At 37.8% G+C, this 27992-nt stretch overlaps 1 protein-coding gene across 1 annotated transcript; it reads left to right on the forward strand.

Annotated features, from left to right (window-relative positions):
* Positions 1–690: 690 nt before the first annotated feature.
* Positions 691–27527, forward strand: Xkr9 (XK related 9). Its single transcript, XM_041667740.1, has 4 exons — positions 691–794; positions 4045–4676; positions 19575–19795; positions 26544–27527. The coding sequence occupies exons 2-4, from the start codon at positions 4405–4407 to the stop codon at positions 27170–27172; spliced, it is 1122 nt and encodes a 373-aa protein (XP_041523674.1). The 5' UTR covers positions 691–794; positions 4045–4404; the 3' UTR covers positions 27173–27527.
* The last annotated feature ends 465 nt before the right edge of the window (positions 27528–27992 follow it).

Here is a 27992-nt window from a genome sequence, read left to right on the forward strand (position 1 = left end):
ATCTTCTAGTGTTGTAAGAATTTTATTGTAGCAAATAGCTGGAAGCTTTCTCTGTCTCACCCGGGCCACTGGACTGTTTCTCCCCCACCCTCTGGTCCCCACAACCACTTATAGAATAATCGATCACTCAGAGGCTAATATTAATATAATTGACATTATATTGCTTCTTCGGCTATTACTGGCTAGCTCTCACCTAAAAATTAACCCATTTCTAATGAAATGGCGTTACCTCGGGTGTTCTAGCATACTGTTCTTTGGGCTACTCTATGGCATCTCTCATGACCCTGCTCTCTCTCTTTTCCCACTTTCTCTTTGGATTTCCCGCCTATCTAGTCTATGCTGCCATAGGCCAAAGCAGGTTCCTTGTTAGCCAATGGGAGGAGCACACACTCACAGCACACAGAAGGACCTCCCACAACAGTAGAGTTCATTCAGCTTCAGTTCCCTGATTAGGTTTGCTCTTAGGCATTTTAGTTATTTATTTTGAAGCTGTTGTGAATAGGATATTCCCCTATCAAATGGTATTTTATTAACGATTAAACGATAAATATGTTAAAGCTTAGAGTCTAAACATAAATCAGGAAACATATGATTTCTCCTCAGTGAGGGATTCTTATCAACAGTTTGGAGTTTTACATGTGACTAACAGGTGACTTTGGTTTCATTTTAGTATGCGATTCAACCAAAAGGATTATACACTCGTTATCCTGGCGTTCAGTGCAGAAATAAAATCCCTAAGGTGAAGATTGTGAAGAAGGGCCATTGAATTAAAGACGGCTTTCAGATTTGTCCCAGTAAGTCTAGTTTTACATGAATTAAGTTTGGCTGATTAAGTGAAACTTTCCTCATTTTAAATATTTTTTTAAATAACTGCTTTATTGCCGAGTGATCGTGTCCTAGGGCAAAGGTTGTGTGTTTTGGCTGGCAGCCAGCTAGCCATACAGCTGAGCATTAAGTCCGTAAGTAGAAGGCACATTTTGTAGGTGGTGGTGTTTTTACTTGGGTGGCATTGGGACAGTGGTCAACTGTGGAGGGAAAGATGGGCTATCTGTAAGCTAGTTATAAAACTACAATTATAACTATTTGTGGGATGTCTTTATGATGGCCGCATTGTTTATGAGCTTGCCGTGTAGATTTGCTTCCTGTGGGGATCTTGTTCTGTCTGACTGAATCAATATTGTGGACATTGCTATGTTAATAAGTCTATTAAGAAATGTTCTGATAATAATACAGTTTTTGTTTCATAGAAATGACTCTGCCTTGTAAAATGTTAATGAAAGCCTGTTGGGGTTTACTTAATCATGTCAGGCAAAGCGAGTTCTCTTTAGCGATGGGCTGATCGAAATATACACAGACAGCTTAGGTGTCGTCGTCAATAACCATGTAAACTCCTTATATTAAACATCCTATGTGACATTTCAGCTCAGCTATGACATTTTGGTCAGCCTTTAATATTCTGAAATCATCTGATTATAGTTTTGCTGGGAGAGTCTGAAAATGAAATTAAGATTTTTGTTCTTGTTTCATAAGTAGAGTATAATTCTAGGAGAGAGTACAGTTCCCTCTAGGATTGTCCTGTAGACTTTTAAACTTAATGCAGATATGTGGGAAATACTATGAAACAGTAGACACTAGTTTGGGTGTGTGTGTTTTGTAATTCTTTTCTTTCCGGGCTTTTAGAGTACTAAATGTTTTTATAGAGAGTTCAGGTACACATAGAACACCACAGACTCATTGGATTACAATTCGCTTAATCATACTTTCAGAGACTGAAGTCCAAGGTGAAGGAGCCGGTAGGGGCAGTTTCTGGAAGTGCCTGTCTCCTCGCTCTGACCTCTATCCTCACAGGACCTTTCCTCTACTGTCCTTTCCTCCCCAGCCCCTCTCCATTTCTCTCCACCCCCTTTTTGAGGCACTGAGGATCAAACCCTGGGCCTCCCGCCAGGCCAGTTTTCTCTGCACTGAGCTGCAAGGCCAGCCCTCCTGAGACTAGCCCTCCTAACCACCCTCCAAAGCGGATACGTTGTTTTCTCCTTCAAGTTCCCCTCTCCTAACAGGTCATACTTGGGAACTGGGGATTCGATATGTAAATTTGGAGGGGAAAAGTTTAATCTGTAGCGTATGGTAAAGAATGGTGAAGAAAAACAGTCTTCTGAAATGGCATTCGTTCCTCAGATAAAATTACAGTTGACATTTAAAATTTTTCTTATCATATTTCCTCTGTTTTTCGAAGCTCTAAGATCACATCATGGAAAACAACCTTTTCAGTTCTTGTTAAAGAAACTTAAGTCAGAGTTGGGAAACACAGATGCTTACACAGACAATCAGGCACACAGCAAATAATAACCATCATTTCTTGAGTCCTGTGTGCCAAGGGCTTACCTAGGGAGTTCTATGGGCTGTATGGGTTATCTTTTCTAACCTGCCAGATAACTCAGTAAGACAAAGTTTAAGTTTCTCCATTTGTGACTTATGAAATGTTTTATGCAGCTTTATAATCTAGGCAAACAAAAATCAATATCAGGTCAAACATTTACTGACAGTAAATAATAGGGAAAATTTATTTTACTATAATTTTTAGTAGACATATAATTTTACCCTTTATTAAAGATGAAAAAATTTGTAGTAGTGATGAGATGAGTGTGCTGGTCTCTTTTTACATATGGAGTTCAAGCTTCGCTGACTATCCGGCACTGCAGTATAAAGAGCATCTTCAAGTTTTGGGGGTTGATAGATATTTTATAATGATCAGTGCTGAGAACCCCACTTTGCAACATAGTACAAAATGGCAGAAATATGTTCAGTTACATTTTAGTACTTCTGCCCTGGTCCCAAGCTAAAGTTGCTTAGCTATTTTTTGTTGTTGTTTTTTAGTGAAACTCTAATACTAATTTTTAAAATCAAACACTAGAAAACAACAAAATCCAAAGAGACACGAATTTGATAGTTACATGCCAGGGAGTGAAGGTAGAAAAATGTTCAAAAATCTTTGTTTTCTATAATTAAACCATTGCTACTATAAGAGCAGCAAACCTCATATATATTATTAAAATGTTGCAGTTCATAGAAAACAGTATTCTCAAATCTGAGTGGACAGAAACCTGGATTTGTTTTTTTTCTTGGTGAACTACTGGCAATTAGGAAAAACAAAACAAAAATGCTTGAGTCAGATAAGTCTTGCTATCAGACTGCATTCAGAACAGTTATACAGTAGGGATCATAATACTAACTATGTTGGTTGAGTTATCTCTCTAGCCCTGCTAATGTAGTCTTGATGATCGTGTCCACAATGGCTATGGATGTTGACCATTTTAAATACGTTTATTAACTACTTTTATTCATTCTTTTGAATATCATTAAATTTATTTGCCCATTAGTTAGATAATTTGTTGTTTTAATGTTTAATTTTTCTAGTTTTTTTTTTTATTATAGAGTCTAGGTACTAACCCCCCTAATACGTGACAAAGATTTTTCCTGTTCCTCCGGGTGTGTCTTCACTCCAGGGTGCTTCCTGCTCTGTGAAGATGCACTTCAATCTTACTTTGTCCTATTGCCAATTCTTGCTCTTATTTCCCGAGGCTTTGGAGTCCTTTTCGGAAAGTCCTTGCCTGTGCCTGTGCTTTGATTTTTCTTCCTACATTCTATTAATTTCAAATCTTACTGCTGTGGCCTTGTGGGCTTATTTCTGGGTCCTCTAGTCTGAACTATTCGTATACAGGTGTGTTTTATGCAAGGAGTGTGCTGTCTTTGCTACCATGTCTCTGTAGTGTGATTTGGAATTGGGTGACATTTAGGTAGTTTGCATTTTTTTGCCAATATAAATGGTCTTATAATAAATATTTTTGTGAGAAGACCTAGTTTTAAATGATAAGTACTTGAGCTTCAGATGACATGACAACTAGTAACTATACTTCTGAGACTTGACTTTCCAACTATAGAATGTCTATTTCATGCAAATATGCTCTACTTAGAAACATAAGATCAAAATATCATGGGCCAGGCTTTATCATTAAGACTTAGAAACATGTTTTTGTTTTGTTTTAGACAGCATCATCTGTAATGAAGATCACGATAGAAGAGAAGATACCACGAAGCCTTCTTGTCCCACTGGATAAGAATTAGAATTTTTGAAAAGAAAGTTAAAATTATTTACTTTCATTTTAGTGTTCCAATTTCATAATACTTATTTGGTTTTGGTATTAGGGACTGAATATGGGACTTCACGAGTGTTAGATAAACACTATATCCCTGAACTCTATCTCCATATTCTTTTCTCTAAGTAGACTCAGAGAGTAGAAATTAATTCAGTACTAAGCTGCAGGATAAACTAATATTCATTCTGCTATTTCCCCCTATTTTTGTATCTGAAAAAGAGTAGCTAACCAAGAGCCTTAGTCATTCATAATGAAATATACCAAATGCAACTTTGCCGTGTCAGTTTTTGGCATCATAATCTATATAGCTGATTTGGTTGCAGACATCCTCCTGTCTGTTAGGTATTTCCATGATGGACAATATGTTTTTGGTGTTTTAACACTAAGCTTTGTGCTTTGTGGAACACTCATAGTCCAGTGTTTTAGCTATTCGTGGTTGAAGGATGACTTAAAGAAAACAAGACAAGAAAATGAGCATTCTTTTCTTCTACTCCATTGCTTGCAAGGAGGAGTTTTTACAAGGTGAGTGTGTCTGTTTAATTCCCAGCACTGTTATTTTATCCAAGCAGAAGGTCCGTTTTTGAAATTTGCATAGTCAAATGTGCAAGGTTCTCTATTTGCAAGTAGGTATATATTACTTGCTTTCAACCATCAGTTTTTACAAACATCTTAGTTGACCTCTTAGACCTTTTCTGGATTCATTAGCAGAGCCTCCTCTTTCTGCTGCTGACCCCCCCCCCCCATTTACCAGTGATGTGAATGAGAGGCTCTAAAGTGACTGTGGTAGGACGAAGCATCCTTTAGGTATATGCCTAAGAGTGGTGTAGATGGATCTTTAGGTTGATCTATGACCAACTTCCTGAGGAACTGACACACGGTTTTCCATTGCGGTTGTACAAGTTAGCTCTCCCACCAGCAATGGATGAGAGTTTCCCTTTCTCCACACCCTTGCCAACATGTGCTTATAGTGGTATATTATTTGCATTTTAATAAATAAAACTTGCCTGAAATCAGTGCAAAGCAGCCAAACTTGTCAACCATACAGGCCTGGCAATGGTTTCACACACCTTCAATTCCAGAAGCCACACTAGTTAGCCATGGAGGCCAGGCAGTGGTGGTGCATGCCTTTAATCCCAGAACTGGAGAGGAATATAAAATGGGAGGAGACAGGTATCATACTCAGTCTCAGGATTCATGGAGGCAGGATTGCCCATTTTCGGTCTGAGGTAGGTAAGAGCTAGTGGCTGGCTGCTTTGCTTTTCTGGCCTTCAGATTGAACCTCGATATCTGTCTCTGGGTTTTTATTATTTGTGCTATCATTTTTTTTATTGATATTGGCCATTCTTTCTGGTAAAAAATGAAATCTCAGAATACTTTTAATTTGCATTCATTTGATAGCTAAAGAACACTGAACATGTCTTTAAGTGTTTCTTAGCCATTCATGTTTTGTCTTTTGAAACTCTCTGTTTAGGTCTGTACTTCATTTTTAAATTGCCTTCTTCATGGTTTGTTTTTTAGTTCTTTATATACTTTGGTTATTAACCCTCTATCAAATGTATAATTTGTAAAGTCCCTTTCTCTTTCTGTAGCATCTCCTTTACTCAAACAATGTGTTCAATATTTGCCATACAGAGATTTTTAGCTTCACGAGGTCCCATTTATTGGTTGTTGATCTTTATGCCTGTGCTAACAGTATCCTGTTCAGAAAGACCTTCCCTGTGCAAATGAGTTCAAGCCTATTTCCCAATTTCTTTTCTATCAGATTCAGTGTATCTGGTCTTATGTTTAGGTCTTTGATCCATTTGCAGTCAAGTTTTGTGCAGGGCGATGAATAGGGATTTATTTGCATTCTTCTCCATGCAGCTGCCTTCAGTTTGACCAGCACCATTTGTTGAAGATGCCATTTTTCCTTCAGAGTGCCTTTTTGGTTTCTTTGTCAAAAATTAGGTATCTATAGGTACATGAACTTATATTTGGGTCTTCAGTTTGAGCCCATCAATCAGCATGTCTGGTTTTATCCCAATACCATGCTGTTTTATTACTTATAGCTCTGTAGTACAATTTAAAATCTGGCACTGCCATACCTCCAGACATTATTTTATTATTCAAGGTTGTCTTAGTAATCTTTTTTGTGTGTTTCTATATAAAGATGAAAATTGTTTACTTTTTGGGGAGAGTTGTACTGTAATTTTGATGGAGATTGTGTTGAATCTGTAGAATGATTTTGGTAGAATGGTCATTTTCACAATATTAATTTTACTAATTTATGAACATGGGAGGTCTTTTTATATTGTGATATATTCAATTTCTTTCTTCAATGTCTTAAACTTTTTATTATACAAGTCTTTCACTTGTTTCATTAACATTATCCAAAGATGTATATATTTTTGAGGCTATGAACTATGCTGCTTCTCTGCTTTCTTTCTCAGTTTGTCATTTGTATAAAGGAAGGTTATCGAGTTTTCTATGTTAACTCTATAGCCTACTACTTTGCTGAAAGTTTATCAGTTGTAGAAATTTCCTGGTGGAGCTTTTAAGATTTTGAAATATATAAAATCATATAATCTGATCAAGATACTATGACTTCTTCCTTTCCAATTTGTATCCCTTTGATTTCCCCTCTTGTCTTATTGCTCTAGCTAAGACTTCAGTTACTATATTGCATAGATAAGGAGAGAGTGGACACCTTGTCTTGTTCCTGCTTTTAGTGGAAATGTTCTGTGTTTCTCTCTGTTTAGATTGATGCTGCCTGTGGGTTGCTGTAAATTGTCTTTATTATGCTCCTTGTATATCCTTGGCATCTCTAGTTTCTTCAGGACTTTTATCATGGAGGGATGTTGGATTTTTGTCAAGGCCTTTTCTGCATCTAACGAGAATGATATATTTTTACCTTTACCTTACTGTTTATGTAGTGGATTGTGCTTATTGATTTAGGTATGCTAAACTATCCCTGCATCCCTGGGATGAAACCCATGGTGTATAATCTTTTTGATGTGTTCTTGGATTTAGTTGGGAAACTTTTAAAATTGAGAATCTTTGCTTCTATGGCACAAGGGATATTGGTCTATAATTGTTTTGGTTAGGTCTTTGAGTGATTTTGGTATCAGGGTAATAGTGGCCTAATAGAATTATGAAATAGCCCTTCAGCTTCTTTATTTGTAGGATAAATCAAAGAATATTTGAGTTAATTATTCTTTGAAGGGCTGATAGAATTCTGCATTGAATCAGTCTGGTCTTGGACCTTTTGGGGTTTTGAGAATTTTAATTATTGCTTCTGTTTCACTAGAGGTTATGTGTCTGTTTAAATTGTTTATTTGATCTTGATTTAACCTTGTTGGGATATATATATCTCAAGAAATTCACCAATTTCTTTTTGGTTTTACAGTTTGTAAAGTGGAGTAGAGATTTTAAAAGTATGTTCATAATGCATCTCTGAATTTCTTCCATGTCTGTTGTAATGTACTAATTTTTACCTCTAATTTTATTAACTTGGGTCTTCTCTTTTATCTTTTAGTTAATTTGGTTAAGGGTTTGTCAGTCTTATTGATTTTATTAAAGAGTCAACTCTTCATTTCATTGATTCTTTTTATTGTTTATTTATTTATTTATTTATTTTTGAAGTTGATTTCTTCCCTAAGTTTGAATATTTCTTGCCATCTACATTTTTGGGTGTTATTTATTCTTGTTGTCTAGATATTCTGGGTGTGTTACTAAGCTACTAATATAATATCTCACCAATTTTTTAAATAGTGTTCTTTTTTAATTGATTTTATTGAGCTATACATTTTCCCTGCTCCCCTCCCTGCCTCTCTTCTCCTCTTCAACTCTCTCCCGTGGTCCCCATGGTCCCAATTTACTCAGGAGACCTTGTCTTTTACTACTTCTCATATTGATTAGATTCATATATGTCTCTCTTAGGGTCCTCATTGTTATCTAGGGTCTCTGGGGTTATAATTTGTAGGTTAGTTTTCTTTATGTTTAAAAACCACTGATGAGTAAGTACATATGATAATTGTCTTTCTGGGTCTGGGTTCCCTCACTCAATATGATGTTCCAAGCTCCATTCATTTACCTGCAAATTTTAAGATGACATTATTTTTCTCTGCTGTGTAGTACTCCATTGTGTAAATGTACCACATTTTCCTTATTCATTCTTTGGTCAAGGGGCATTTAGGTTGTTTCCCTCACTAATTTTTTTCAACTATGAACTTGTTTATTAAAACTGCCTTCACCGTGTCCCATATGCTTGGTTATGTCATATTTTCAATGTAATTCAGTTTTAAAATTTTATTTTCACCCTCATTTCTGTCTTGATTTTTTTCAGTAATTTTCCAGTTTTAATCCACAGTGCTCAGATAGGATTCAGGATGGTATTTCAAGTTTCTTTTATCTGCTGAGACTTGCTTTGTCTTCAAGTATGTGGTCAGTTTTGAAGAAAGTTCCATGAGGTGCTGAAAAGAAGTTATATTCTTTTGTATTTGGGTGAAATGTCCCGTAATATCTGTCAGGCTTATTTGATTTATGAAGTCATCTTATCTCCAGCATTTTTCTGTTTAGTTTTTGTCTTGCTGACTTCTCAGTTGGCAAGAGTGGGGTATGAAAGTCTCTCACTGCCGGGCGGTGGTGGTGCATGCCCTTATTCCCAGCACTTGTGAGGCAGAGGCAGGCATCCAGATCTCTGTGAGTTCGAGGCCAACCTGATCTACAAGAGCTAGTGCCAGGACAGGCTCCAAAGCCACAGAAAAACCCTGATGGGGGCGGGGGGAGAAGTCTGTCACTATCAGCATACGAGGGTCCATATGTAATTTAAGCTGTAGTAGTGTTTCTTCTATGCACTTGGGTGCTCCATGTTTGGTGTACACATATTTATAATCACATTATCCTGTTGGTAGATTTTTTTCCATTAATGAGTATATAGTTTCCTTCTCTATCTTTTGTGATTAGTTTTCATTTGAAGTCTATGTTTTCTGTTAAAAACACATCAGTGGCTATACCTGCTTGCTTTTTGGGCCCATTTACTTAGAATATATTTGTCCATCCTTAAACCTCGAGGTGATGTCTATTCTTGATGTTAAGATGTGTTTCTTGGATTAAGCAGAAAGATAAATCCTGTTTTCTAATCCAATTTATTAATCTGTGTTCTTTGTTTGGGGAATTGATACCATTAATATTGGGCATTTATCAATGAATAGTGTTTATTGATTTCTGATTTTTTTTGTTATGGAACTGTTTTCTCCTGTTTTTAATTCTGTCCTGATGTTTATCAGTTCTGTCTTCTTGGTTGTTTTTATCCTCTTCAACTGAAGTTCCTTTTAGTGCTTTCTGTAGAGCTGGACTGGTAGGTAGACATTGCTTACGTTTGTTTTATCATGGAATGTTTTTCATTCTTTGTCAAATGTGATAGTTTTGCTGGCTATAGTAATCTCAGCTGGCATCCAAAGTCTCTTAGAATTTGTAGAACATTTTTACAGTCCCCTCTGGCTTTTAGAGTTTCCATTGAGAAGCCGGGTGTTATTCTAATAGGCCTTCCTTTATATGTTACTTGTTCTTTTTCTCTTGCAGTATTAGCTTCTATTTAACAGTGAGAACTCCATTTTGTTCTAGTTTGTTCTACTCTGAATTATTACCCACAATTTCCTGAGGCTGGGCTCTAACCCCCAACCACATTGTACAGGTGTATAATGAGGTCAAATCACAAATATTTAATCCTCTTCTGAGTGGTTTGCCAAGAGTAGTGTGGGCTGCCAAACCACACAACTCCCTGGCAGACTGGAAGTGTACCACTGTGGAAAATCCCCACCACTCCTCCCATATTACATTATGATTGGATGGTACTCAGGAACTGTCTCTTTTTGGGGTTTTCCCCTTAAAACTGGCTGCTGCCCTCATCTCAGGGACATGCCCCCTACTGCCTCTCTATAAGTTTTTCTAAATAAATTTTTGACTTGCTCAAACCTGATCTTTTGTGGTGGATTATTTCCAGATTCGTGGACCCCAACAATAGTTTTTCGTTGTTTTTCATCCATTTAGTGATTTGATTATTGCGTACCATGGGGACTTTCTTTTCTGTTCCTGTTTATTTGGTGTTTTATATACTTCTTGGACCTTAATAGGTGCCTCCTTCTTTAGGTTGGGGAAATTTTCTTTTATGATTCTGTTAAAAATATTTTATTTTGACATGGATTTCTTCTCTTTACTCCATCCCTATAGATTTGGTCTTTTCATAGTGTCCTAGATTTCCTGGATGTTTTGAACCTGAATTTTTCTAAGATTTACCATTGTTTTGACTGAGTTCTCAATATCCTCTAACTTGTTTTCAACACCCAAGATTTTCTCTTCAACGACTTGTACTTTGTTGGTATCTTAGCCAGTGTTTCATTGTTATGAAGAGACACCGTAACCATCATAACTCTTATAAAGGAACACATTTAATTGGGACTTGCTTACAGTTTCAGAGGTTTTATCTATTATCTATTCATGGTGGGGAACTTGGCAGCACTTGGCAGATGTGGTAACCGAGAGTTCTACATTTAGATCTAAAGGTAGCAGGAAGAGAGAGAGCATCTGGGCTGGCTTGGACTTTTGAAACCCCAACACCCACCCCCAGTGGAATACTTTCTCCAATGAGGCCACACCTCTTAATCCCCCTCAAGTAGAGCCACTGCTGCCAGCCAAACATTCAAATATATGAGCCTCTGGGGGCCATTCTTATTTAAACCATTACTGTTGGTAAGTTTACCTCTGGGGATTTTGTTTGCAATCCCAAAATATTTACTTGTTTTATTTCAGTTTGGTTTTCTTTAGTGATTCTATTTTTTTGTTAAATTCTACTCTCATGTTTTGAATTGATTTCATTCTTTCATTCAACTGTCTGTGTTTTCACAGACTTCATTAAGGGATTTATTCATATTCTCACTAAGCTCCTTGAACATATTCATAATTGCAATTTTGTGTTGTATTTCAGCTAGATTGCTGCTTTCAAGGCTTGTTGTAATAAGGTTACTGTTCTGGTGTAGGCATCTTGTCTTGGCTTTTCATGCCTGTGCTTTTGCATTCAGGTCTAGGATCTTGGGTTATGATGTTTGATGTGCTTCTTCATGTTGCTATCTGGTCTTGCTATTGTTGTTTGGGTGTTCTGATCTTCAGTTGTTGTTCTCTGGATCCTAGGCAAATGTGGTAGCTTTCTGGGCCTTGGGAGAGAGTGCTTCAGCGAGTTGGTGAATGACAGAGGAAATGAGATGGGAGGGGCAGTAGGTGAGAGCTTGGGGTAGGGACTGGGTCAACACCAAGAGAGTTCCCAGGAAATGGAGGTATGGGGGAGGAGGGGCTCTGGCAGGCAGACTGCAGTAGGGCAAAGGCTAAGTCTGGAGCAACAGAGATGAATGGGTAGGGTCAGCCTGGGTCAGTCCCGAGAGGTGGAGTTCCCAGGAAATGGAGATGAGGTGGGAGGAGGGCTCCTACAAGGGGCTGCCACAGGACCGAGTATGCGCCTAGAGATATTGTAATCATGTTGTTATTCTTTAATCCAGACATAACCATTTTTTATAGCTAAGCAGTCAGATGAGCAAAGGTACAAAGGTTCTGTATTTGAAAATGGCACAAAGGTTACTTGCTCTTTGCTATTGCTGTTTGGGTGAATCATTGCTGTACTGCCAGAAACTTCCAGATTCATTAATATGGTATTTTCATTTAATAGGTATTTTACTGTGTTTGAGAGAGACTAAATGTGCAATGAGGAACTTTTTGGTTTTAGGGAAGCTGAAAAGACAGTATTCTAGTCTGTTCTGAGGTGTACATTCTCATCAGAAGCAAAGGAAAGGTTAGTGCTGGTATGCGAATAGATCTACAGTAGGTAAGATGTAGTGCGTGGCACATATAACCAATAAGAGTTATATAGTTATGCTAGGTCAAAAGATGTAAGGATTGCACTTTGGGAGGCTTATTTTTATGCTAATATTTTTATTAGCATGCAATATACTGTGTTTCATTAAGTAATTTTCATACATGTATATCATTATACTTTGCTCACGCTCATTTGCCCTTCTGTTACCCCTCTTGTCCCTCTTCCTCATCTTCTCCCGCCAAAGTAGTCTTATTTCTGTTTTCATGACTTTTTTAAGTTTCGCCTTTCCATGTATGGGAGAACACTTGTGATATTTGTCTCTTCCCCACCTTTTTACATTCTTTGTCTTTCGATCCTTTTCATCTTTGACTCCTTTCTCCCCTTGACTAGTACCCCTTCTTTATTCATGTCATACTATCTAGGGTTCGTTATATTAGACAAAATATGACACTTTTATTTCTTGAGTTTGGTTTCTTTTGCTTACATTATGGTCTCCAATTCCATCTATTTTCTTGCAAGTGGTACAGTTTCATTCTTTATACTGAGTAAAATGACAAAGGTCATGAAAGGAATCTATGTTTATGTCTCTTTACACACATAAGAAACTTGAGAAGGTCCACATGAAACAAATAACAGTGACTGGTGTTTGTGGAGGAGGGTGAGGGCCAAGCAGTAGGATCAGGAGTGGGGTGGAGATTAGTCACAATGCGGCTTTAAAAAATGATGTCAATGTTTGTCTGTGTAAACAACTAAATGAAGCAGAGAAAGAAAAATCACTGAATTATGCTGGCTGTTTGTGAAAAACAAGTAACAAAAGTTCCTTCATTTGTTAATCTCTATTTTTGTAATCCCTTAGTCTAGGAAGTGGGAGACTCCCGAAACAAGTAGTGAGAAATGGGTAAAAGTAGAGCAGTTTGTTAAATCCACAGGTTTGTCTGGGCTAAGGATTGAAAATGTGGCATTTCCTGAATTGGAGGGCCATTTCCTTAAAGAATAAGAATAAATGGTGTTTGTGTTAGTAGATGGATGATAAGGAATATTTCCATGAATTATTTATTAGGTATATGTGCCTATTGCTTCTAAGTATGATATGTCTTATTTAACATGGCATACAGATATAGAAGTGTTATTCTATCGTGCCAACTCTTTCTATTTTTATTTATTTATTTATTTATTTTTGTGAAACAGCCCGGTCTGTCCTGGAACTTGCTCTGTAGGCCATGCTGGCATTGAACTCACAGAGATCCACCTTCCTCTGCCTCCCAAGTGCTGGGATTAACGGTGTGAGCCACCACCACTTGTGTTATGATATCATGATGAGCTGGTTCTTATGTCATTATAACATTCCCTTCTTATCCTTATTAATCCTCACCTAGTCTTGTTTTGTCTGGGATATCAGTATAGGCAGATCAACTTTTTTGTGTGATTTCCTTCAAAACTATTTGTGTTTTGTGTGCAAGTATTTTGCTAGTCCCATGAATTTGCATCTTTTAAAAAAGATTTATTTATTTTTATTTATGTGTATGCATGTTTTGCCTACATTATGGCTATGTTCTGCATGCATGCTGTTCCTGCAGAGGCCAGGTGTTGGATCCCCTGGAACTGTAGTTATTTTTGTTGTGAGTTGTCACGGAGGTACAGAGAATTGAATTTGGTCCTCTGGATGAGCTGCCAGTGCTTTTAACCTTTGAGCTATTTTTCCTTCCCTGCTCTTTTTTTTTTTTTAAATCAAATCTGACAGCCTCTTTAAGGTGAAGTGTTTAACCTATTTCTGTTTATTGTAATTATTAATATGATGTTCCTCTGGCTTACCTTATTTCTGATGAGAAATCAACTAATGTTTTTGTTGTTTGTGCAGAAGATAAGATGTCTTTTTTCTATATATTGAACTCTGAGCAATTAAGAATGATGTGGCCCTAAGTGTGTGTCTTTGTTTATATTATTTCTGTCTGGGTTCATTAAACTTCATGGATCTATAAACTGCTGTTTTGATGATGAGGAAATGTATTTTTACCAATATTTTGTCAAATTGACTTTCCTGTTTTCATCTCCTTTTCTTCTGGAATTTGAATTCAACACGGTGTTTTGAAGTTCATCTCATAGGTCCTCACCTCCCTGCCCTTTTTTTCCTACTTGATTTCATTTGGTTTCTCTTGAGCTTTGTCTAATGAGGCTCCTGTAACATTTAAAATAGTCTGTGTAACAGACTGGGTGGCTTGTGAGTAAAAATAATTCACAACACACAGTTCTAGAGGCTGCGAATTCTAAGACTAAGGTCCTGGAAGGTCACAATATAGTGAAGTTGTCTTGTTTTAATGCTATAAAGAGATACCATGACCACAGCAACTTTTATAAAAGAAAACATTTATCTGGGGCTGGCTTACAGTTTAGAGGTTTGGTCTTTTATCACCTTGGCAGGAAACATGGCAGCACACAGGTAGACATGGTGTTAGATAAGAAGCTGAGAGTTCTACATCTGGATCCACAGGCAGCAGGAGGAGGACCACTGGGCCAGGCTTGGGTTTTTAAACTTCAAAGCCCACCCCCAGTGACACTCCTCCAACAAGGTCACACCTAATCCTTTTAAATAGTGCCACTCCCTAAACACTTAAAGATATGAAGCTATAGGGACAATTGTCATTCAAACTACTACAGAGGTCCTGTTTTCTCATTCTTAGGAGCTGCCTTCTAGTTGTCTAGTTAGCTGGTAAGAAGTTAAGACACTATTTGGGGTCTTATTAATAGGGTATCAATCCCATCATTTAGTTATTTCTGAAACACTCTCCCCCATAATGGAAATTAGTTTTAAATATATATGAATTTTCGGAATCACAAATATTCAAGTTATAGCACCCATCTTTAGTTCAATAATGTGCTTGGTTTTGGCTAAATTTGCTGTTAATTCTATCCAGTTAATTTTGATTTTGTGTATTTTACTTGTAGAAGAGTTCAAGTAAACACTCTATTCAAGGTCCATGTCTTTGCTTCACATTTCCAGCCGTTCACCCCTCTTATCTTCATAGACCTGACACAGATCTCCTCTGTGGTGTTTGATCAGGGTCATGAGTCACTGCATTTCTTCTAGCTGATGCGTCCTTTAGCTGCTCTCCCTCTTTGTTTTCAGTTACATTTCCTCGTTGGCTGTATGTCAAGTAATTCTTTTCATAGTGCAAATATTACAAGGTGACTGATACCTTGCAAAGACATTGGTTTCTTTCAAAGCAACAGCTAAATTACAGGCAGATTCCCTAGATATTTTACCGAAGCTTGGTTGAGGATTAGCTCGGGCAAATCTCTTTTGTTTTTCACCCATGGTAAAATCTCTTCATTTTGAGTTAGATTTTATACTTCTACACAGTGACATTTCTGGGACTTGGGGGATTTCTGAGATACTTGCCTGTCACTTTTAATTTGGTGAGAGTCAGATTCTAAGCTCTTCTTTGATGTAAGCCAGCTGGTAAAATCTCTAGGGGTCCATTCACTTGTTTTCTCCTGTTTCTCAAAGTCTTACCATATGTGTGTGAGGAATAGGCAAAGGCTCGAGGAAAGTAAGCATAGATTTGGGGTTCTTTACCTATGGCTTCCTCTTTTCTGAAATGGCCCAAATTTCTAACTACTCTGTAGATTCTCACCCAGACTCCCCATCAGGACATTTTGACTAGTCTTGAGCTGTATCTGCTTTGTGTCATTTGGACTTTGGATGCCTTCAGAGCAAAAACCGAGTAACCATGCAGTGCAGTTCACACAATGCCCTCGGGTTCCTTCCTGATTTTCGTTGTTTTTCTTTTTCTTTTTCTCACTAGTAAGTGTGTGCTTCCCAGAATTCATCTGTTGTCACTATGAAAGTTTGCCTGATAACAGCAATTCATTACCGGAAAAGAAGACCGGATACTTATTTTTCCCCTCAAATGAAAGAATATATGGGGATAAATTATGCTAGGAAAGCACTCTCTGTTTCTTTTTTTTTTTTTTTGGGCTTCTTGACTATTTGTTCCATAAACTGAAACAATGGAATACCAGTCAGGAAATTATACTCAAATCTTCCTGTCTATGAAACTAACCTCAAATAAACAAAGATTTATGTAAAATTTCCATGAACCATTACACTACTGAGCTAAGCTCCTTCATCACATTCCTGGAAGTGTAAGCAGCTTATCCACTCTGTTTCCCAGGGACTTACACAGCACTTGACAGGGTCCGCTTGGGCATCTTCCATATTGTAGATCACATGGAGCACAGCCCACTGACCAGAAGGGAGGTGATGAAGAACTCCAGCTTTCAATTCTGGATGCTGAGCAAAGAGAGGTTAGAACTGGGCAGAATCTGGATCTGAATCCAAACATTTTGATGTTGTTAGAGTTTTTGCTTCTGTCAGTTCCCCCTCCCCCCCATTGCTGGTATTGAAAATACTCCAACAAAATCAATTAAAGAGAGAAAGGTTTATTTTGGCCCACAATTCAAGGTGTAATCCATCGTTGTGGGGAATTCAAGGAAGTAGGAACCTCAAACAGCTGGCCACATTGCATCCACAGGAGGAACAGCAAGTGATGGATGCCTGCTAGTTCAGTTAAGCTCTTCATTTTATAGAGTCCAGCATCCCCTGCTCAGGGAATAGCCCTGGCCACAGGTAAGCTGAGTCTTTCTACACCAATTGACCACTTCAAGATAATCCCATAGGCATGCCTAGATGCCCCACTCCCAGGTGAGTCTAGATTCTGCCAAATAGACCATTAACGCTAACCATGGGAACATCTACCTACCTATCTATCTATCTATCTATCTATCTATCTATCTATCTATCACCTACTTACCTACCTACCTACCTACCTATCTATTGATACAGATGTGGTCTCACTGTCACCTGGAGCTCAAGTGATCCTCATATACTATGCCCACATGTGCATGCTACCACATTTGTCTGAGTTTCTACTCTTAACACTGACATTTTCTTCTTTATCACGCTTTGTTGCTTGTGCTAATTAGACTTTCTATGTGTAATGGATAATATTTATGCAATTTTTATGTTTTTAAATAGTATTTAACCTACTGGTTTATAAACCACTTCAGAAATAGGAAGCAGATATTTCCTGTTGTGCTAGATACCCAGAAGAGACTCAAGTAAAGCTTTCTGTTATAGGTAATGTTAATTTTTCTCTATGCTATACTTTCACAGTGTGTTTTTTTATTCTAATGGTTTTTATTTCTTTTGCCTTTTATTGTAGCTATTAGTATATAATTGATACACCTATTGAATTGTAAGATTATTGAAGATAGAGACCATGCAGTTGTTATTGTTGTTGACATTTTCTCTACCCTGGCATCTAACCCACAGTGAATATAATTCATAGATGTGACAACCAAGTAGAAACTTAAGTAGAGTTAAGGAGCTAACTATGAAAATATATTGGGTTGAGAAGGGTCCTAGGTAGATGTAGCAGTGAAGATGGAGGTCTTTATGTTGTGAGAAGTAGCAAGGACTCACTGGAGCTGTGGGGGAAGTGGAAAGACAGTGATGCTCGTGTGTGTGGAGGCAGGTCATGATACCTTAGAAGATATGGAAGACTTTGGGGGTTTAGGTCTGATAGAAATCATTGGAGCATTTTGGCTAGAGGAATGCCGTATGAATTATATGTAAAGGGTTCAAAAGAGATGTGAAGAGAATAGGTTAGATGAGGGGCCAGAATAGAATCAGGGTGGTCAAGATGGCTCAGAAGGTAAAGGTGCTTGCTGCCACAAGCTGAACAACTTGAGACTGATTTTTTGAACACATATGGTAGAGAGAACCCATTCCCCAAAGCTGCTTTCTGAACTCCACACCCATTGCTGAAAGACTAAATAGGATCAGGAAGAACAATTATGGAACTAGTGAGATAATCTGGGTCAGGGGTTGACTGACTAACTTGGGGATGGAGGTCATATCATAAGTGGTGTGAAGTGTTTAAGAGTCTGGATATATTTGACATTAAAATGCAGGAAATTGGGGAACAACTTTTACAGGCTCTGCAAATTTCCCACAGTTTTGGATTAAACAGCATTGTAACTATATCCATATCATCCAAATCTATATCTTTATCGTCTCTATATAAATCTATATCCTTATTTCTATTCCTCTATAATTTTATCTATCTATATCTCTATATCTGTCTCTCTGTGTGTCTATTATTTTATCTGTGAAGAAACTGATGACAGATAAGGAATTCTAAGTCTGGAAATGGTGTCTTGGTTGTCATTCTCCTAGCCTCAGATTGCTTCTAAATAAGTGTCAACTTTTTTTATTTTATTTTTTTGTGAATCTTATCTGTAGGCTGGTAGCCAGTATTTATCCAAAAGTCTTTTCAGAAGAAGGGCCTGAGCAGGGCTACTTTAAGAGTCTTTGAGGGGTTTTGTTGTGGTTGTTTGGTTTTCCTTTTGTGTTTCTACTATGAAAATGCTCAGCAAGCCCTTGTTGTCATTAATGATTTACTAAATTAAATGGAACAGATTCAGTCTCCTTCTCAGCCTTCACATTCTGTAAGGAAATTTTCTCTGTTGTAGTTACGATAATCTGATAAATACTTCTCTTAGGGTTTTTATTGCTGTAAAGAGACACCATGACCATGGTAACTCATAAATAAAACATTTAATTGGGGCAGCTACTTACAATTTCAGAGGTTCAGTCCATTATCCTCATGGCGGGGAGCATGGCAGCATGCACGCAGACGTGGTGCTGGAAAGGCAGCTGAGAGCTCTGCATCTTGCAGGCAACAGGAAGTTGACTGAGACACTGGACTGTATCCTGAGCATAGCAAACCTCAAAGCCCACCCCTGCAGTGACACATTTCCTCCAACAAGGCCATGCCCACACAACAAAGGCATACCTAATAGGGCCACTCCCTGTGAGATTCTAGGGGCCAATTACATTCAGACCACCACACCACTAACTTATAATTTGTCTTTTGGGATGCAGTGGTTAAGGATCTGTGTGTGGACTGTCTGTCGGCCCACTCTTCTTTGTAGAAGTGTTTGTAATCATTTATATTTTGCAGCCTTAGCTTTCTCAGCTGATTATTTTAAAAATGAGGTATGATCATCTGTGCTTAATACACACATCACTGGGCCGTTCAAATTTCATGAGGTCCGAATCTGAGTGAAGCCCGTGAAGGGAGTATAGAGCACCCACACTGGAGAAGGTCTGTGGAAAAGTCCTTACTTACATATTGTCCAATGTGTGCATAAATACACATCATAAAGATGCATAAGTGCAGAGAGTTGATCAATAGATGCTAAGTAATAGTAAGAGAAAAAGATAAGAAGACCTGTTGCATGGTAGGATACCTTCAGATAATGATAAACAGTGATATGAATATATAACAGTTTGTATATTCTAAAAAACTAGAAGGATTCTTGTGTATTTTCACTATAAAATAATAAATATTTAAAATGATAGACATCTTTAACTTGATTTAAACTTTGAACATGTACATGTTTTGAAATATCCATATCTTATACATATGCATAATTTTATCTTTCATATGTTAATTAAAATAAACTTAGTGTCTTAAAGTCTGTGACTGAAGAGAAATACGTTTATTTTCTAGGTATTGGTTTGCCTTGAGACAGGGTTACCAGGTGGTTTTCAAACCCAGCAGCAGAACGAGTGATTTCTCGGAGGAGCAAACGGACCCTCACAAAGAAGCTATAGACATAGCCACCGACTTGAGCATGCTCAGGCTGTTTGAGGCCTACCTGGAAAGCTGCCCACAGCTCATTCTTCAGCTCTACGCCTTTCTGGAGCGGGGCCAGGCAACTTTAAGTCAGTGTAAGTCTTTCCTAATACCCCCCGGCTAGACGTATGCCATCGCAATCTTATTATACCTTTATAAGTCTCAGGACTGTTTTTGAATTTTTTAATTACTAATTGAAATGAAATTCAGAAACATCTTTCAAATATTAAAAAAAAATGTGTGAAGGTATAATCTCTATTTGTGTTCCTGCTGTTCCTTCCCTTGTCTGCCCAGAGGGAAACTTCTGCTGTTGGTCACTAGATCGTCCTTCAGAGAGCCTGGAAAAGTGTACACTATCTTTTCTTTTCTTTTTCCCCTTAAGACAAAGAAGACAGCATTTGGCTTTTTGTTTTATTTTCACCTGCACATCCTGCAGTGATGTCCAGATTAATTACAGGGAGGGTTCCCTCCTTCTCCTTACCACACGCACCATGCTACAAATGGCAGATAAACCACAGCCTACCAGCCCCTCTGTCATTTACGCTAATTTAGGTTGTCTGGAAACACCTGAGTATTAAATGATGCAACAAGTAAAGTTTTGCATCTTTATGGTGTGATTATATCCTTATGTTTATTGCTTTTTCTTTTGATCTTTTCTAAAATTTAAAATAGTTTTCATACAGTATGTCCTGAATACAGTTTTCTCTCTCTCTACCATTCCCAGTTTACCCCTCTCATCTAGATCCACTCCCTTTCTGTCTCTTCCCTAGAAAACATACGAGCATCTAAGGGATAATAATAAAATAAAATATAATAAGATAAAAAGCCAAACAAATCAGAATAAGACAAAATAAACAAATAGAGAGGAAAGAGCCCAAGAAAGGGCACAAGAAGCAGATATAGACACAGAAACCCACTAGTTTGCATGCTCAGTAATACCATTAAAACACAAAACCAGAAGCCATAATAAATGTACAAAAGACCTGTAACGTGATAGATAGACAGATAGATAGATAGATAGATAAAAAGTTAAAAATAAAAAAGAAAGAAAAAGTCCTGACATGGCGATATGAGACAAAGACCCTTCAAAGATGCCATCGAGCCCATTTTCTGTTGGCATCTACTGCTGGGCATGCAGCCTACGCTTAAGAGTAGTTTGTGTCCCCAGAGAGACCCCCTTGGGGAAAACTAAATTTTTATTTGCAAGGGTTATCAAATGGAGATAGTTTCTTGGTAGGAATGGATGAGCATGTTCACTTTTTATCTATTGCTTTTTTTCTTACGGGAAGAATTTAAAGAGTTTATTAAAAATAAAAGCTGGATAGTGGTGATGCATGCCTTTAATCCCAGCACTTGCGAGGTAGAGGCAGGTGGATCTCTGTGAGTTCAATGCCAGCCTGGCCTACAGAGCGAGTTCCAGGACAGCCAGAGATACAAGGAGAAATACTGTTCCAAAAACAAAAACAATACATAAAAAGGAATAAATGGAAAGAGAGAGAGAGAGAGAGAGAGAGAGAGAGAGAAAGAGAGAAAGAGAGAAAGAAAGAGCAATTATCTAGCAATAGAGAATGTGGCTAAATTTTTATAGACATTTAGACCAGGTGAACAATTTAAATAGACCTATAAGTCGCGAGGAGATAGAAGCTGTCATAAAGAACCTTCCAACCAAAAAGAGCCCAGGACCAGATGGTTTTACTGCAGAATTTTATCAGAACTTCCAAGAAGAACTGATACCTATATTCCTTAAGGTGTAGCAGGTGTTTCACATAATAGAAACAAAAGAGTCATTGCCAAACTCCTTTTATGAAGCTACAGTTATTCTGATACCAAAATCACACAAAGACCCAACTAAGAAAGAGAATTACAGACCAATCTTGCTCATGAACATAGATACAAAAATTCTCAATAAAATTCTGGGAAACCAAATTCAAGAACACATCAAAAACATTATCCATTACGATCAAGTAGGCTTCATCCCAGAGATGCAAGGCTGGTTCAACATACGAAAATCTATCAATGTAATCCATCACATAAATAAACTGAAAAAAAAAACCCACATGATCATTTCATTAGATGCTGAAAAAGCATTTGACAAAATTTAAGACCAGTTTATGATAAAGGTCTTGGAGAGATTAGGGATACAAGGATCATACCTAAATATAATAAAAGCAATATGTAGCAAGCCAACAGCTAATATCAAATTAAATGGAGAGACACTCAAAGCCATTCCACTAAAATCAGGAACAAGACGAGGCTGTCCACTCTCGCCATATCTCTTCAACATAGTCCTTGAAGTTCTAGCAATAGCAATAAGACAACATAAGGAGATCAAGGGGATTCGAATCAGAAAGGAAGAAGTCAAACTTTCGTTATTTGCAGTTGATATGATAGTGTACATTAGTGACCCCCAAAACTCTACCAAAAAACTCCTACAGCTGATAAATACCTTCAGGGATGTGGCAGGTTACAAGATCAACTAAAAAAAAAAATCAGTAGTCCTCCTATACACAAAGGATAGAGAAGCAGAGAGGGAAATCAGAGAAACTTCACCTTTTACGATAGCTACAAATAGCATAAACTATCTTGGGGTAACTCTAACCAAGGAAGTGAAAGATCTATTTGACAAAAACTTTAAGGCTTTGAAGAAAGAAATTGAAGAGAACACTAGAAAATGGAAGGATCTCCCATGCTCTTGGGTTGGGAGGATCAACATAGTAAAAATGGCAATTCTACCAAAGACATATAGAATAAAACATACAGCTCTTAGAAGAGTCTTTTCAGAGAATTTTTTTTTGAGACAGGGTTTCTCTGTACCTTTGACCTTTGGAGCCTGTCCTGGAATTAGCTCTTGTAGACCAGGCTGGCCTCGAACTCATAGAGATCTGCCTGCCTCTGCCTCCCAAGTGCTGGGATTAAAGGCGTGCACCAGCACCACTGGGCTTTTCAGAGAAATTTTAATGATGTAGAAAACATTTATGTGATCAAATTTAATCAAAAACTGTTTATAAGGTTTTTAGTCAGCATATTCTTTTTTACAACTACACACACACACACACACACACACACACACACACACACACACACACAGATTGTTTTTATGCATGTAGTGCTCTGCCTGCAGACCTGAAGAGGACACAAGTTCTTATTACAGATGGTTGTGAGCCACCATGTCGTTTCAGGGAATTGAACTCAGAATCTCTGGAAGAGCAGCCAGTGCTCTTAACCTCTGAGCCACCTCTCTAGCGCCTCCATCAGTATATTCTTAAGGATACAAATACATGACTAGAAAGAAACATTTGTATGAAAGTGTGCCAAAATATTAAGTATGGCTGCTGTTGGTAGTGGAATTTTAATGATTTTTTTCATTTTTTAATGTTTTTTGGATGTTATTTGATAATGATAAAAATTATTTTAAATATAAAAATGTCATGTTGCCATGAAGAATATCATGCATGATGACCAAATGCGCTTGATCCCAAAGCTACTGGATTAGTGTAACACACTCAATTCAATAAATGTAATATGTTATATAAGTAGGCTTAAGGAGGAGGTGCAGGAAGATTCCAAAATGTTCAACATGCCTTCATGACGAAAGTCCTGAAGAGATTATGAATGAATGGATTATACATCAAAATGTAAAAACCATATACAAGACACCTATGGCCAATATTAAACTAATAGAAAAACGGAAAGTATTCCCTCTAAAATTGAGAATGAGACAAAGATGCCTACTCTCATCTCTCTTATTCAATAGAGAGTTCAAAGTCCTCATTAGATAAACAAAAGAAAGACATAAAAGAGATAGACATACGGAGGGAAAAAGTTCAATTGTCCCTACTTGCAGCTGCGTAATTCGTACTTACAGACTCCACAGACTCCACCATAAAGCTTGCAGACCTAAGAAAGTGCTTTCAGTATAACTGTAGTACATAAGATCAATATACAAAAATCAGTACTGTTCATATACTTACAGATAACTCACAGAGAAAGAAATCAGAGAAGATATGCCATTTATAATAGCTCACAAAAATAAAGTACCTGCGAATAAGCCCAATCAAGGAAGGGAAAACCTCTACAGTGAAAATTTAAAGACTTTGGAAAAAAAAAACCAAAGAAGATACTAGGTAATGGAAAAATATTCTATGTTCCTGGCTTGGCAGACTCAGTGTTGTAAAAATGGCTGTGTTATTGTGTTAGCAGAAGTAATCTACAGATTCAATGTGGTTTCCATCTAAATTCCAGTGTCATTCTTCCTATAACTAGTAAAAATAATCTAAGAATTCTTATGGATCCACTAAAGCCCACAAAACAAATACTAGTGAAATAATGAGGACACCCTCAGCTGGAGGTATTATAATATCTCCTCAAATTATACAATAAAGCTGTAGAAACAAAGGCAGTCTTGGGCTGGCATAAAAACAGACAGGTAGACCAATGGAACGGAATGGACGGTCTGTGGCCGTGGCTGCCTGATTGTGGACAACAGTTTCTAAAACATGCTACGGTGTTTGCTTGGCCTAATAGTGCTCCCCAAAGAACCACAGCTATCTAAAAACAACCCCAATATCAGGTATAAGGAACCCTCTTTCCAAGTTGTTGGTCTGGGGAGTCTTTTGGACTCCCCAGACAATATAGGTTATTGCTGTTGACCTTGTTTGCTCCCAGAGGTAGAAGTTAAGGTACTATTTCTGAAGGCAGCAGGCACTTTCGACCAAAGACCAGGAATTCCAGGCTGGATCTGACTTGAAAGCGCCCCCAATCCCCCCACCGAGAACTAGTTTTCATAGCACTGAACTTGTTATGCAAGCTTCCAAGAGAGGGAAGCAGCCAATAATCCTGCCCAGCCGTAACACTATGAACCACGACAGCCAGGATGGCATGACAATCCTAAGGTCTCTAAGGCCACCTCAGTGGGAGGAAAAACATGCATTTTCTACCAAGCCCAGGACTAGTGAGGTCAAGGAGAACATGCCGCTGCCAGTTTACTAAGCCATCATAATTCCTAACAGTATTTTAAATATTTGTCCTTGTACACATATATAGCTCTCACCCCTCATCAAAGACACTTCTCTTTAGAATAGAGAATAGAATCAGTAGATAAGAGGCTGTTACAGAATGTCACAACCCTGTTATAGAACAAGTGATTGTGAGATGCCCGGCCCAGCGGATACATCTACAACACAAACCCTACACCCAAGGCTCAGGGGACATTGCAGAAGCACAGGCAGGTTCTTCTAAGAACCAGAGGTCCAGGAAGTCTGCTGTGAGATATGTTTCCTAGAAATGACATCATGGGAGGTCTCGCCCACAGTACCTCAACAATATGGCTCCCTAAACAAAGCCTGAAGAAGCATAACAGCAGTAGACATACTAGCACGGAAGGGAGCTCTCACAGGGTCCCACTAGAAACTAAGGAATTCTGGGACTGGGGTTGCAGATCAGTGGCCAGGGGACCTGCAGAAAGTGACTGCTGATTTTTTTTAAAGGTTTGTAGAACTTTTAAAGCTATGTGCATGTGTTAATTTGGAAACTAAAGCCAGGCATGGTGGTGCACACTTGTGATCCCAGCAACTCAGAAGCCTGAGGCAGGCAGATTAATTCTGAGTTCAAAACTACCCTGGGCTACACAGTGATGCTCTGTTTCACAAAAAACAAAAACAAACAAATAAAACAAACAAAGAAATTGCTCCAATACAAAAACATATACTTGGCCTGGAAAGAGGGGTCAGCAGATAGGAACACTTACTGCTCTTGCACAGGACCAGGTTCAGGTTTCAGAAGCCAAACGATGACTCCCAGTTATCTCTAACTCTAGTTCCAGGAGATCCAATGCCTTCTTCTGGCCTCCATGGGCATCAGGCACATGCAGGCCAAACACCTGAAGATGAAAGATTTTTTTAAAAAATTCAAAATGTCACTGGAAAGTTTAGAGGAAAGTGATATTTTAATTAAACAGGAGGAGAAAATGAATACAGATTCATTGTGTTTTGTGCCAAAATCAAGAGAGGAGACTATGTGCTTATAAGGCCCTGCCCATCCTCATCCTCAGCAAGAAAGACACCATTGGCAAGCTGGCTAGGCACATGCAGCCCCTGGGTGAACTCAAAGCCATTTCTACCCTGTGACTACTTCATTCTGATTTTCTCAAATATTTGCTTCCGCTGTGAAAACATCCTCTGCTTTGGTGATGGGGTTGGAAATGGTTTGCATTCCCAGAACAACGACGAACTTCTTCTTTGGCTGATTGCTGGGAGAAATAGGTAAAGATGTCAAACCTATAGAACTTAGTGAATTTCAGAGGATATTTGTTCATGTGACTATGGATCGGTAGGTTATGAAAAATGATTTTTGTTAATGATGTATACTTACATTAAATTTTATGTTCAACTGTCTCATACCCCATTAAGCAATCTCTCAGTGAATTAGGTATGTGTACAAGGTTAGAGCCATTAAATAGTGTAGAAAATGGTAGGCATAATTGTAGTGTTTAGCAAAGGTTTTATTTACTGAATCTATTCAAGATTATTCTAAAGCAGTATGATATAGTTCATTAACATATTAACTTTAAGACAGTTTTAGTTTCAAATCTCAGTTCTGTGAGTTTATAGTTGCATGTTAAGAATTGAGTAATAAATTTCTTAAAACCTTGACTCCCCTAATGCTATGTGGAGATATCAAAATCTACCTCCAGCGAATTAGATATGCCAACTGCCTGATGTGTTGGCATGTCTACACTGCCAAAGCGTGCATGGCACAAGCTAATTTACTGTTGTTATTACTGTTCTTACTAATACTACTGTTACCATTCATAGGCCAATCTGTCTTTTGTGTTTTCCTTTGCAGATGCGGTCATCATGGCTTCCTGCTGTGCTATTTCTTGGTCAACAGTCGATTATCAAATAGCTTTAAGAAAATCATTACCTGATAAAAATCACCTCCGTGGACTCTGGCCCAAACTCACATATCTCTTCTATAAGCTGTTTACCTTGCTGTCATGGATGCTGAGTGTGGTGCTTCTGCTCTTCGTGGATGTGAAGGGTGCTTTGTTCCTGCTGTCATTTCTTTGGATCATAGGTTTTATTTGGGCGTTTATAAACCAAACTCAGTTTTGTAATTCTCTACATATGGAATTCTTATATAGGACTGTTGTTGGATTCATCCTTGTGTTTACGTTTTTTAATATCAAGGGACAGAATACCAAATGTCCAATGTCTTGCTATTATACTGTAAGGGTGCTAGGCACCCTGGGCATCTTGACTGTGTTTTGGGTTTATCCTCTCTCTATTTTTAATTCAGACTATTTTATCCCTATCAGCGCAGTCATAGTTGTCGCTCTTTTCCTTGGGATTATTTTTCTTACTGTTTATTATGGGGTTTTTCACCCAAACAGATATGTAAAAACACAGCACGATGAAACTGATGGAAAACCAGCCCAGAGAGATTGTAGAATGAGATATTTTCTAATGGACTAAGTTATGAATCTATGAGAAATGTTTTATTTTTGTTTCATTAACTAGTAAAGAAAACATCTGTTATATGTTTGTGTTCTTTTTTATGTTTGCTACCTTCTACTTTAAGTGAGTTATGGTACATGGTAAGTGAGAGCATAATAATATTTTATTATTTAAAATATTTCTTCTTAATGCTGCTGAGGATTAAGCCCAGAGCCTTGTACACGCTACACAAGTATTTCACCTCTGAGTCGCACCCCCAGCTATCTTGATGGTTTCTAAAGTCCTGAGTATTGTGGTACTTCCTTTTTGTCTGATAATGTATGTACATACATTCAGACAAATATTCATACATACACAGAAATAAAAAAATCTTTAAAATGGTTTCTTTATTCATTCCTGGCGACACAATGTTTGTGTATAACTTATATACTTTTGTAGCATTTTCATGGTCTATGTTCATTGGTGATAAATTTCTTTCTTCTTCTTCTTCTTCTTTTTTTTTTTTTTGGTTTTTCGAGTCAGGGTTTCTTAGCCTATCCTGAAACTAGCTCTTTTTTATCCCTCTATGTGATAATGTTTTTATTTTTTCCTTCATTCTTGTACATCCATACACACACACACACACAAACACACACATACATACACATATATGTTAGCCCTGTGGATATTATCTTACACATCTCTGAATCATATATAGAAAATATATTTATAAGCTCTCTCTCTGCATAACCTAGACTGGCTTTGAACTCATGATCCCCCTGCTTAGCTTGTGGGTGCTGGGATTGCAGTTGCTTACTGTCAAGCCTAAATCGTGTGTGATTTTCTTTTCTTTCTTTAG

The sequence above is a fragment of the Microtus oregoni genome, unplaced genomic scaffold (genome assembly GCF_018167655.1).
Source record: "Microtus oregoni isolate MIOR12 unplaced genomic scaffold, Mior012 000017F_ref0000208, whole genome shotgun sequence".
Taxonomy (NCBI): Eukaryota; Metazoa; Chordata; class Mammalia; order Rodentia; family Cricetidae; genus Microtus; species Microtus oregoni.

Excerpts from the sequence above, each read along its gene's own strand:
- Xkr9 (XM_041667740.1), top strand. The coding sequence starts at position 4,405 with ATGAAATATACCAAATGCAACTTTGCCGTGTCAGTTTTTGGCATCATA. Across the intron at positions 4,677-19,574 it reads CAAGGAGGAGTTTTTACAAG|GTATTGGTTTGCCTTGAGAC; the intron begins GTGAGTGTGTCT and ends TTTATTTTCTAG. Across the intron at positions 19,796-26,543 it reads CCAGGCAACTTTAAGTCAGT|ATGCGGTCATCATGGCTTCC; the intron begins GTAAGTCTTTCC and ends TTTCCTTTGCAG.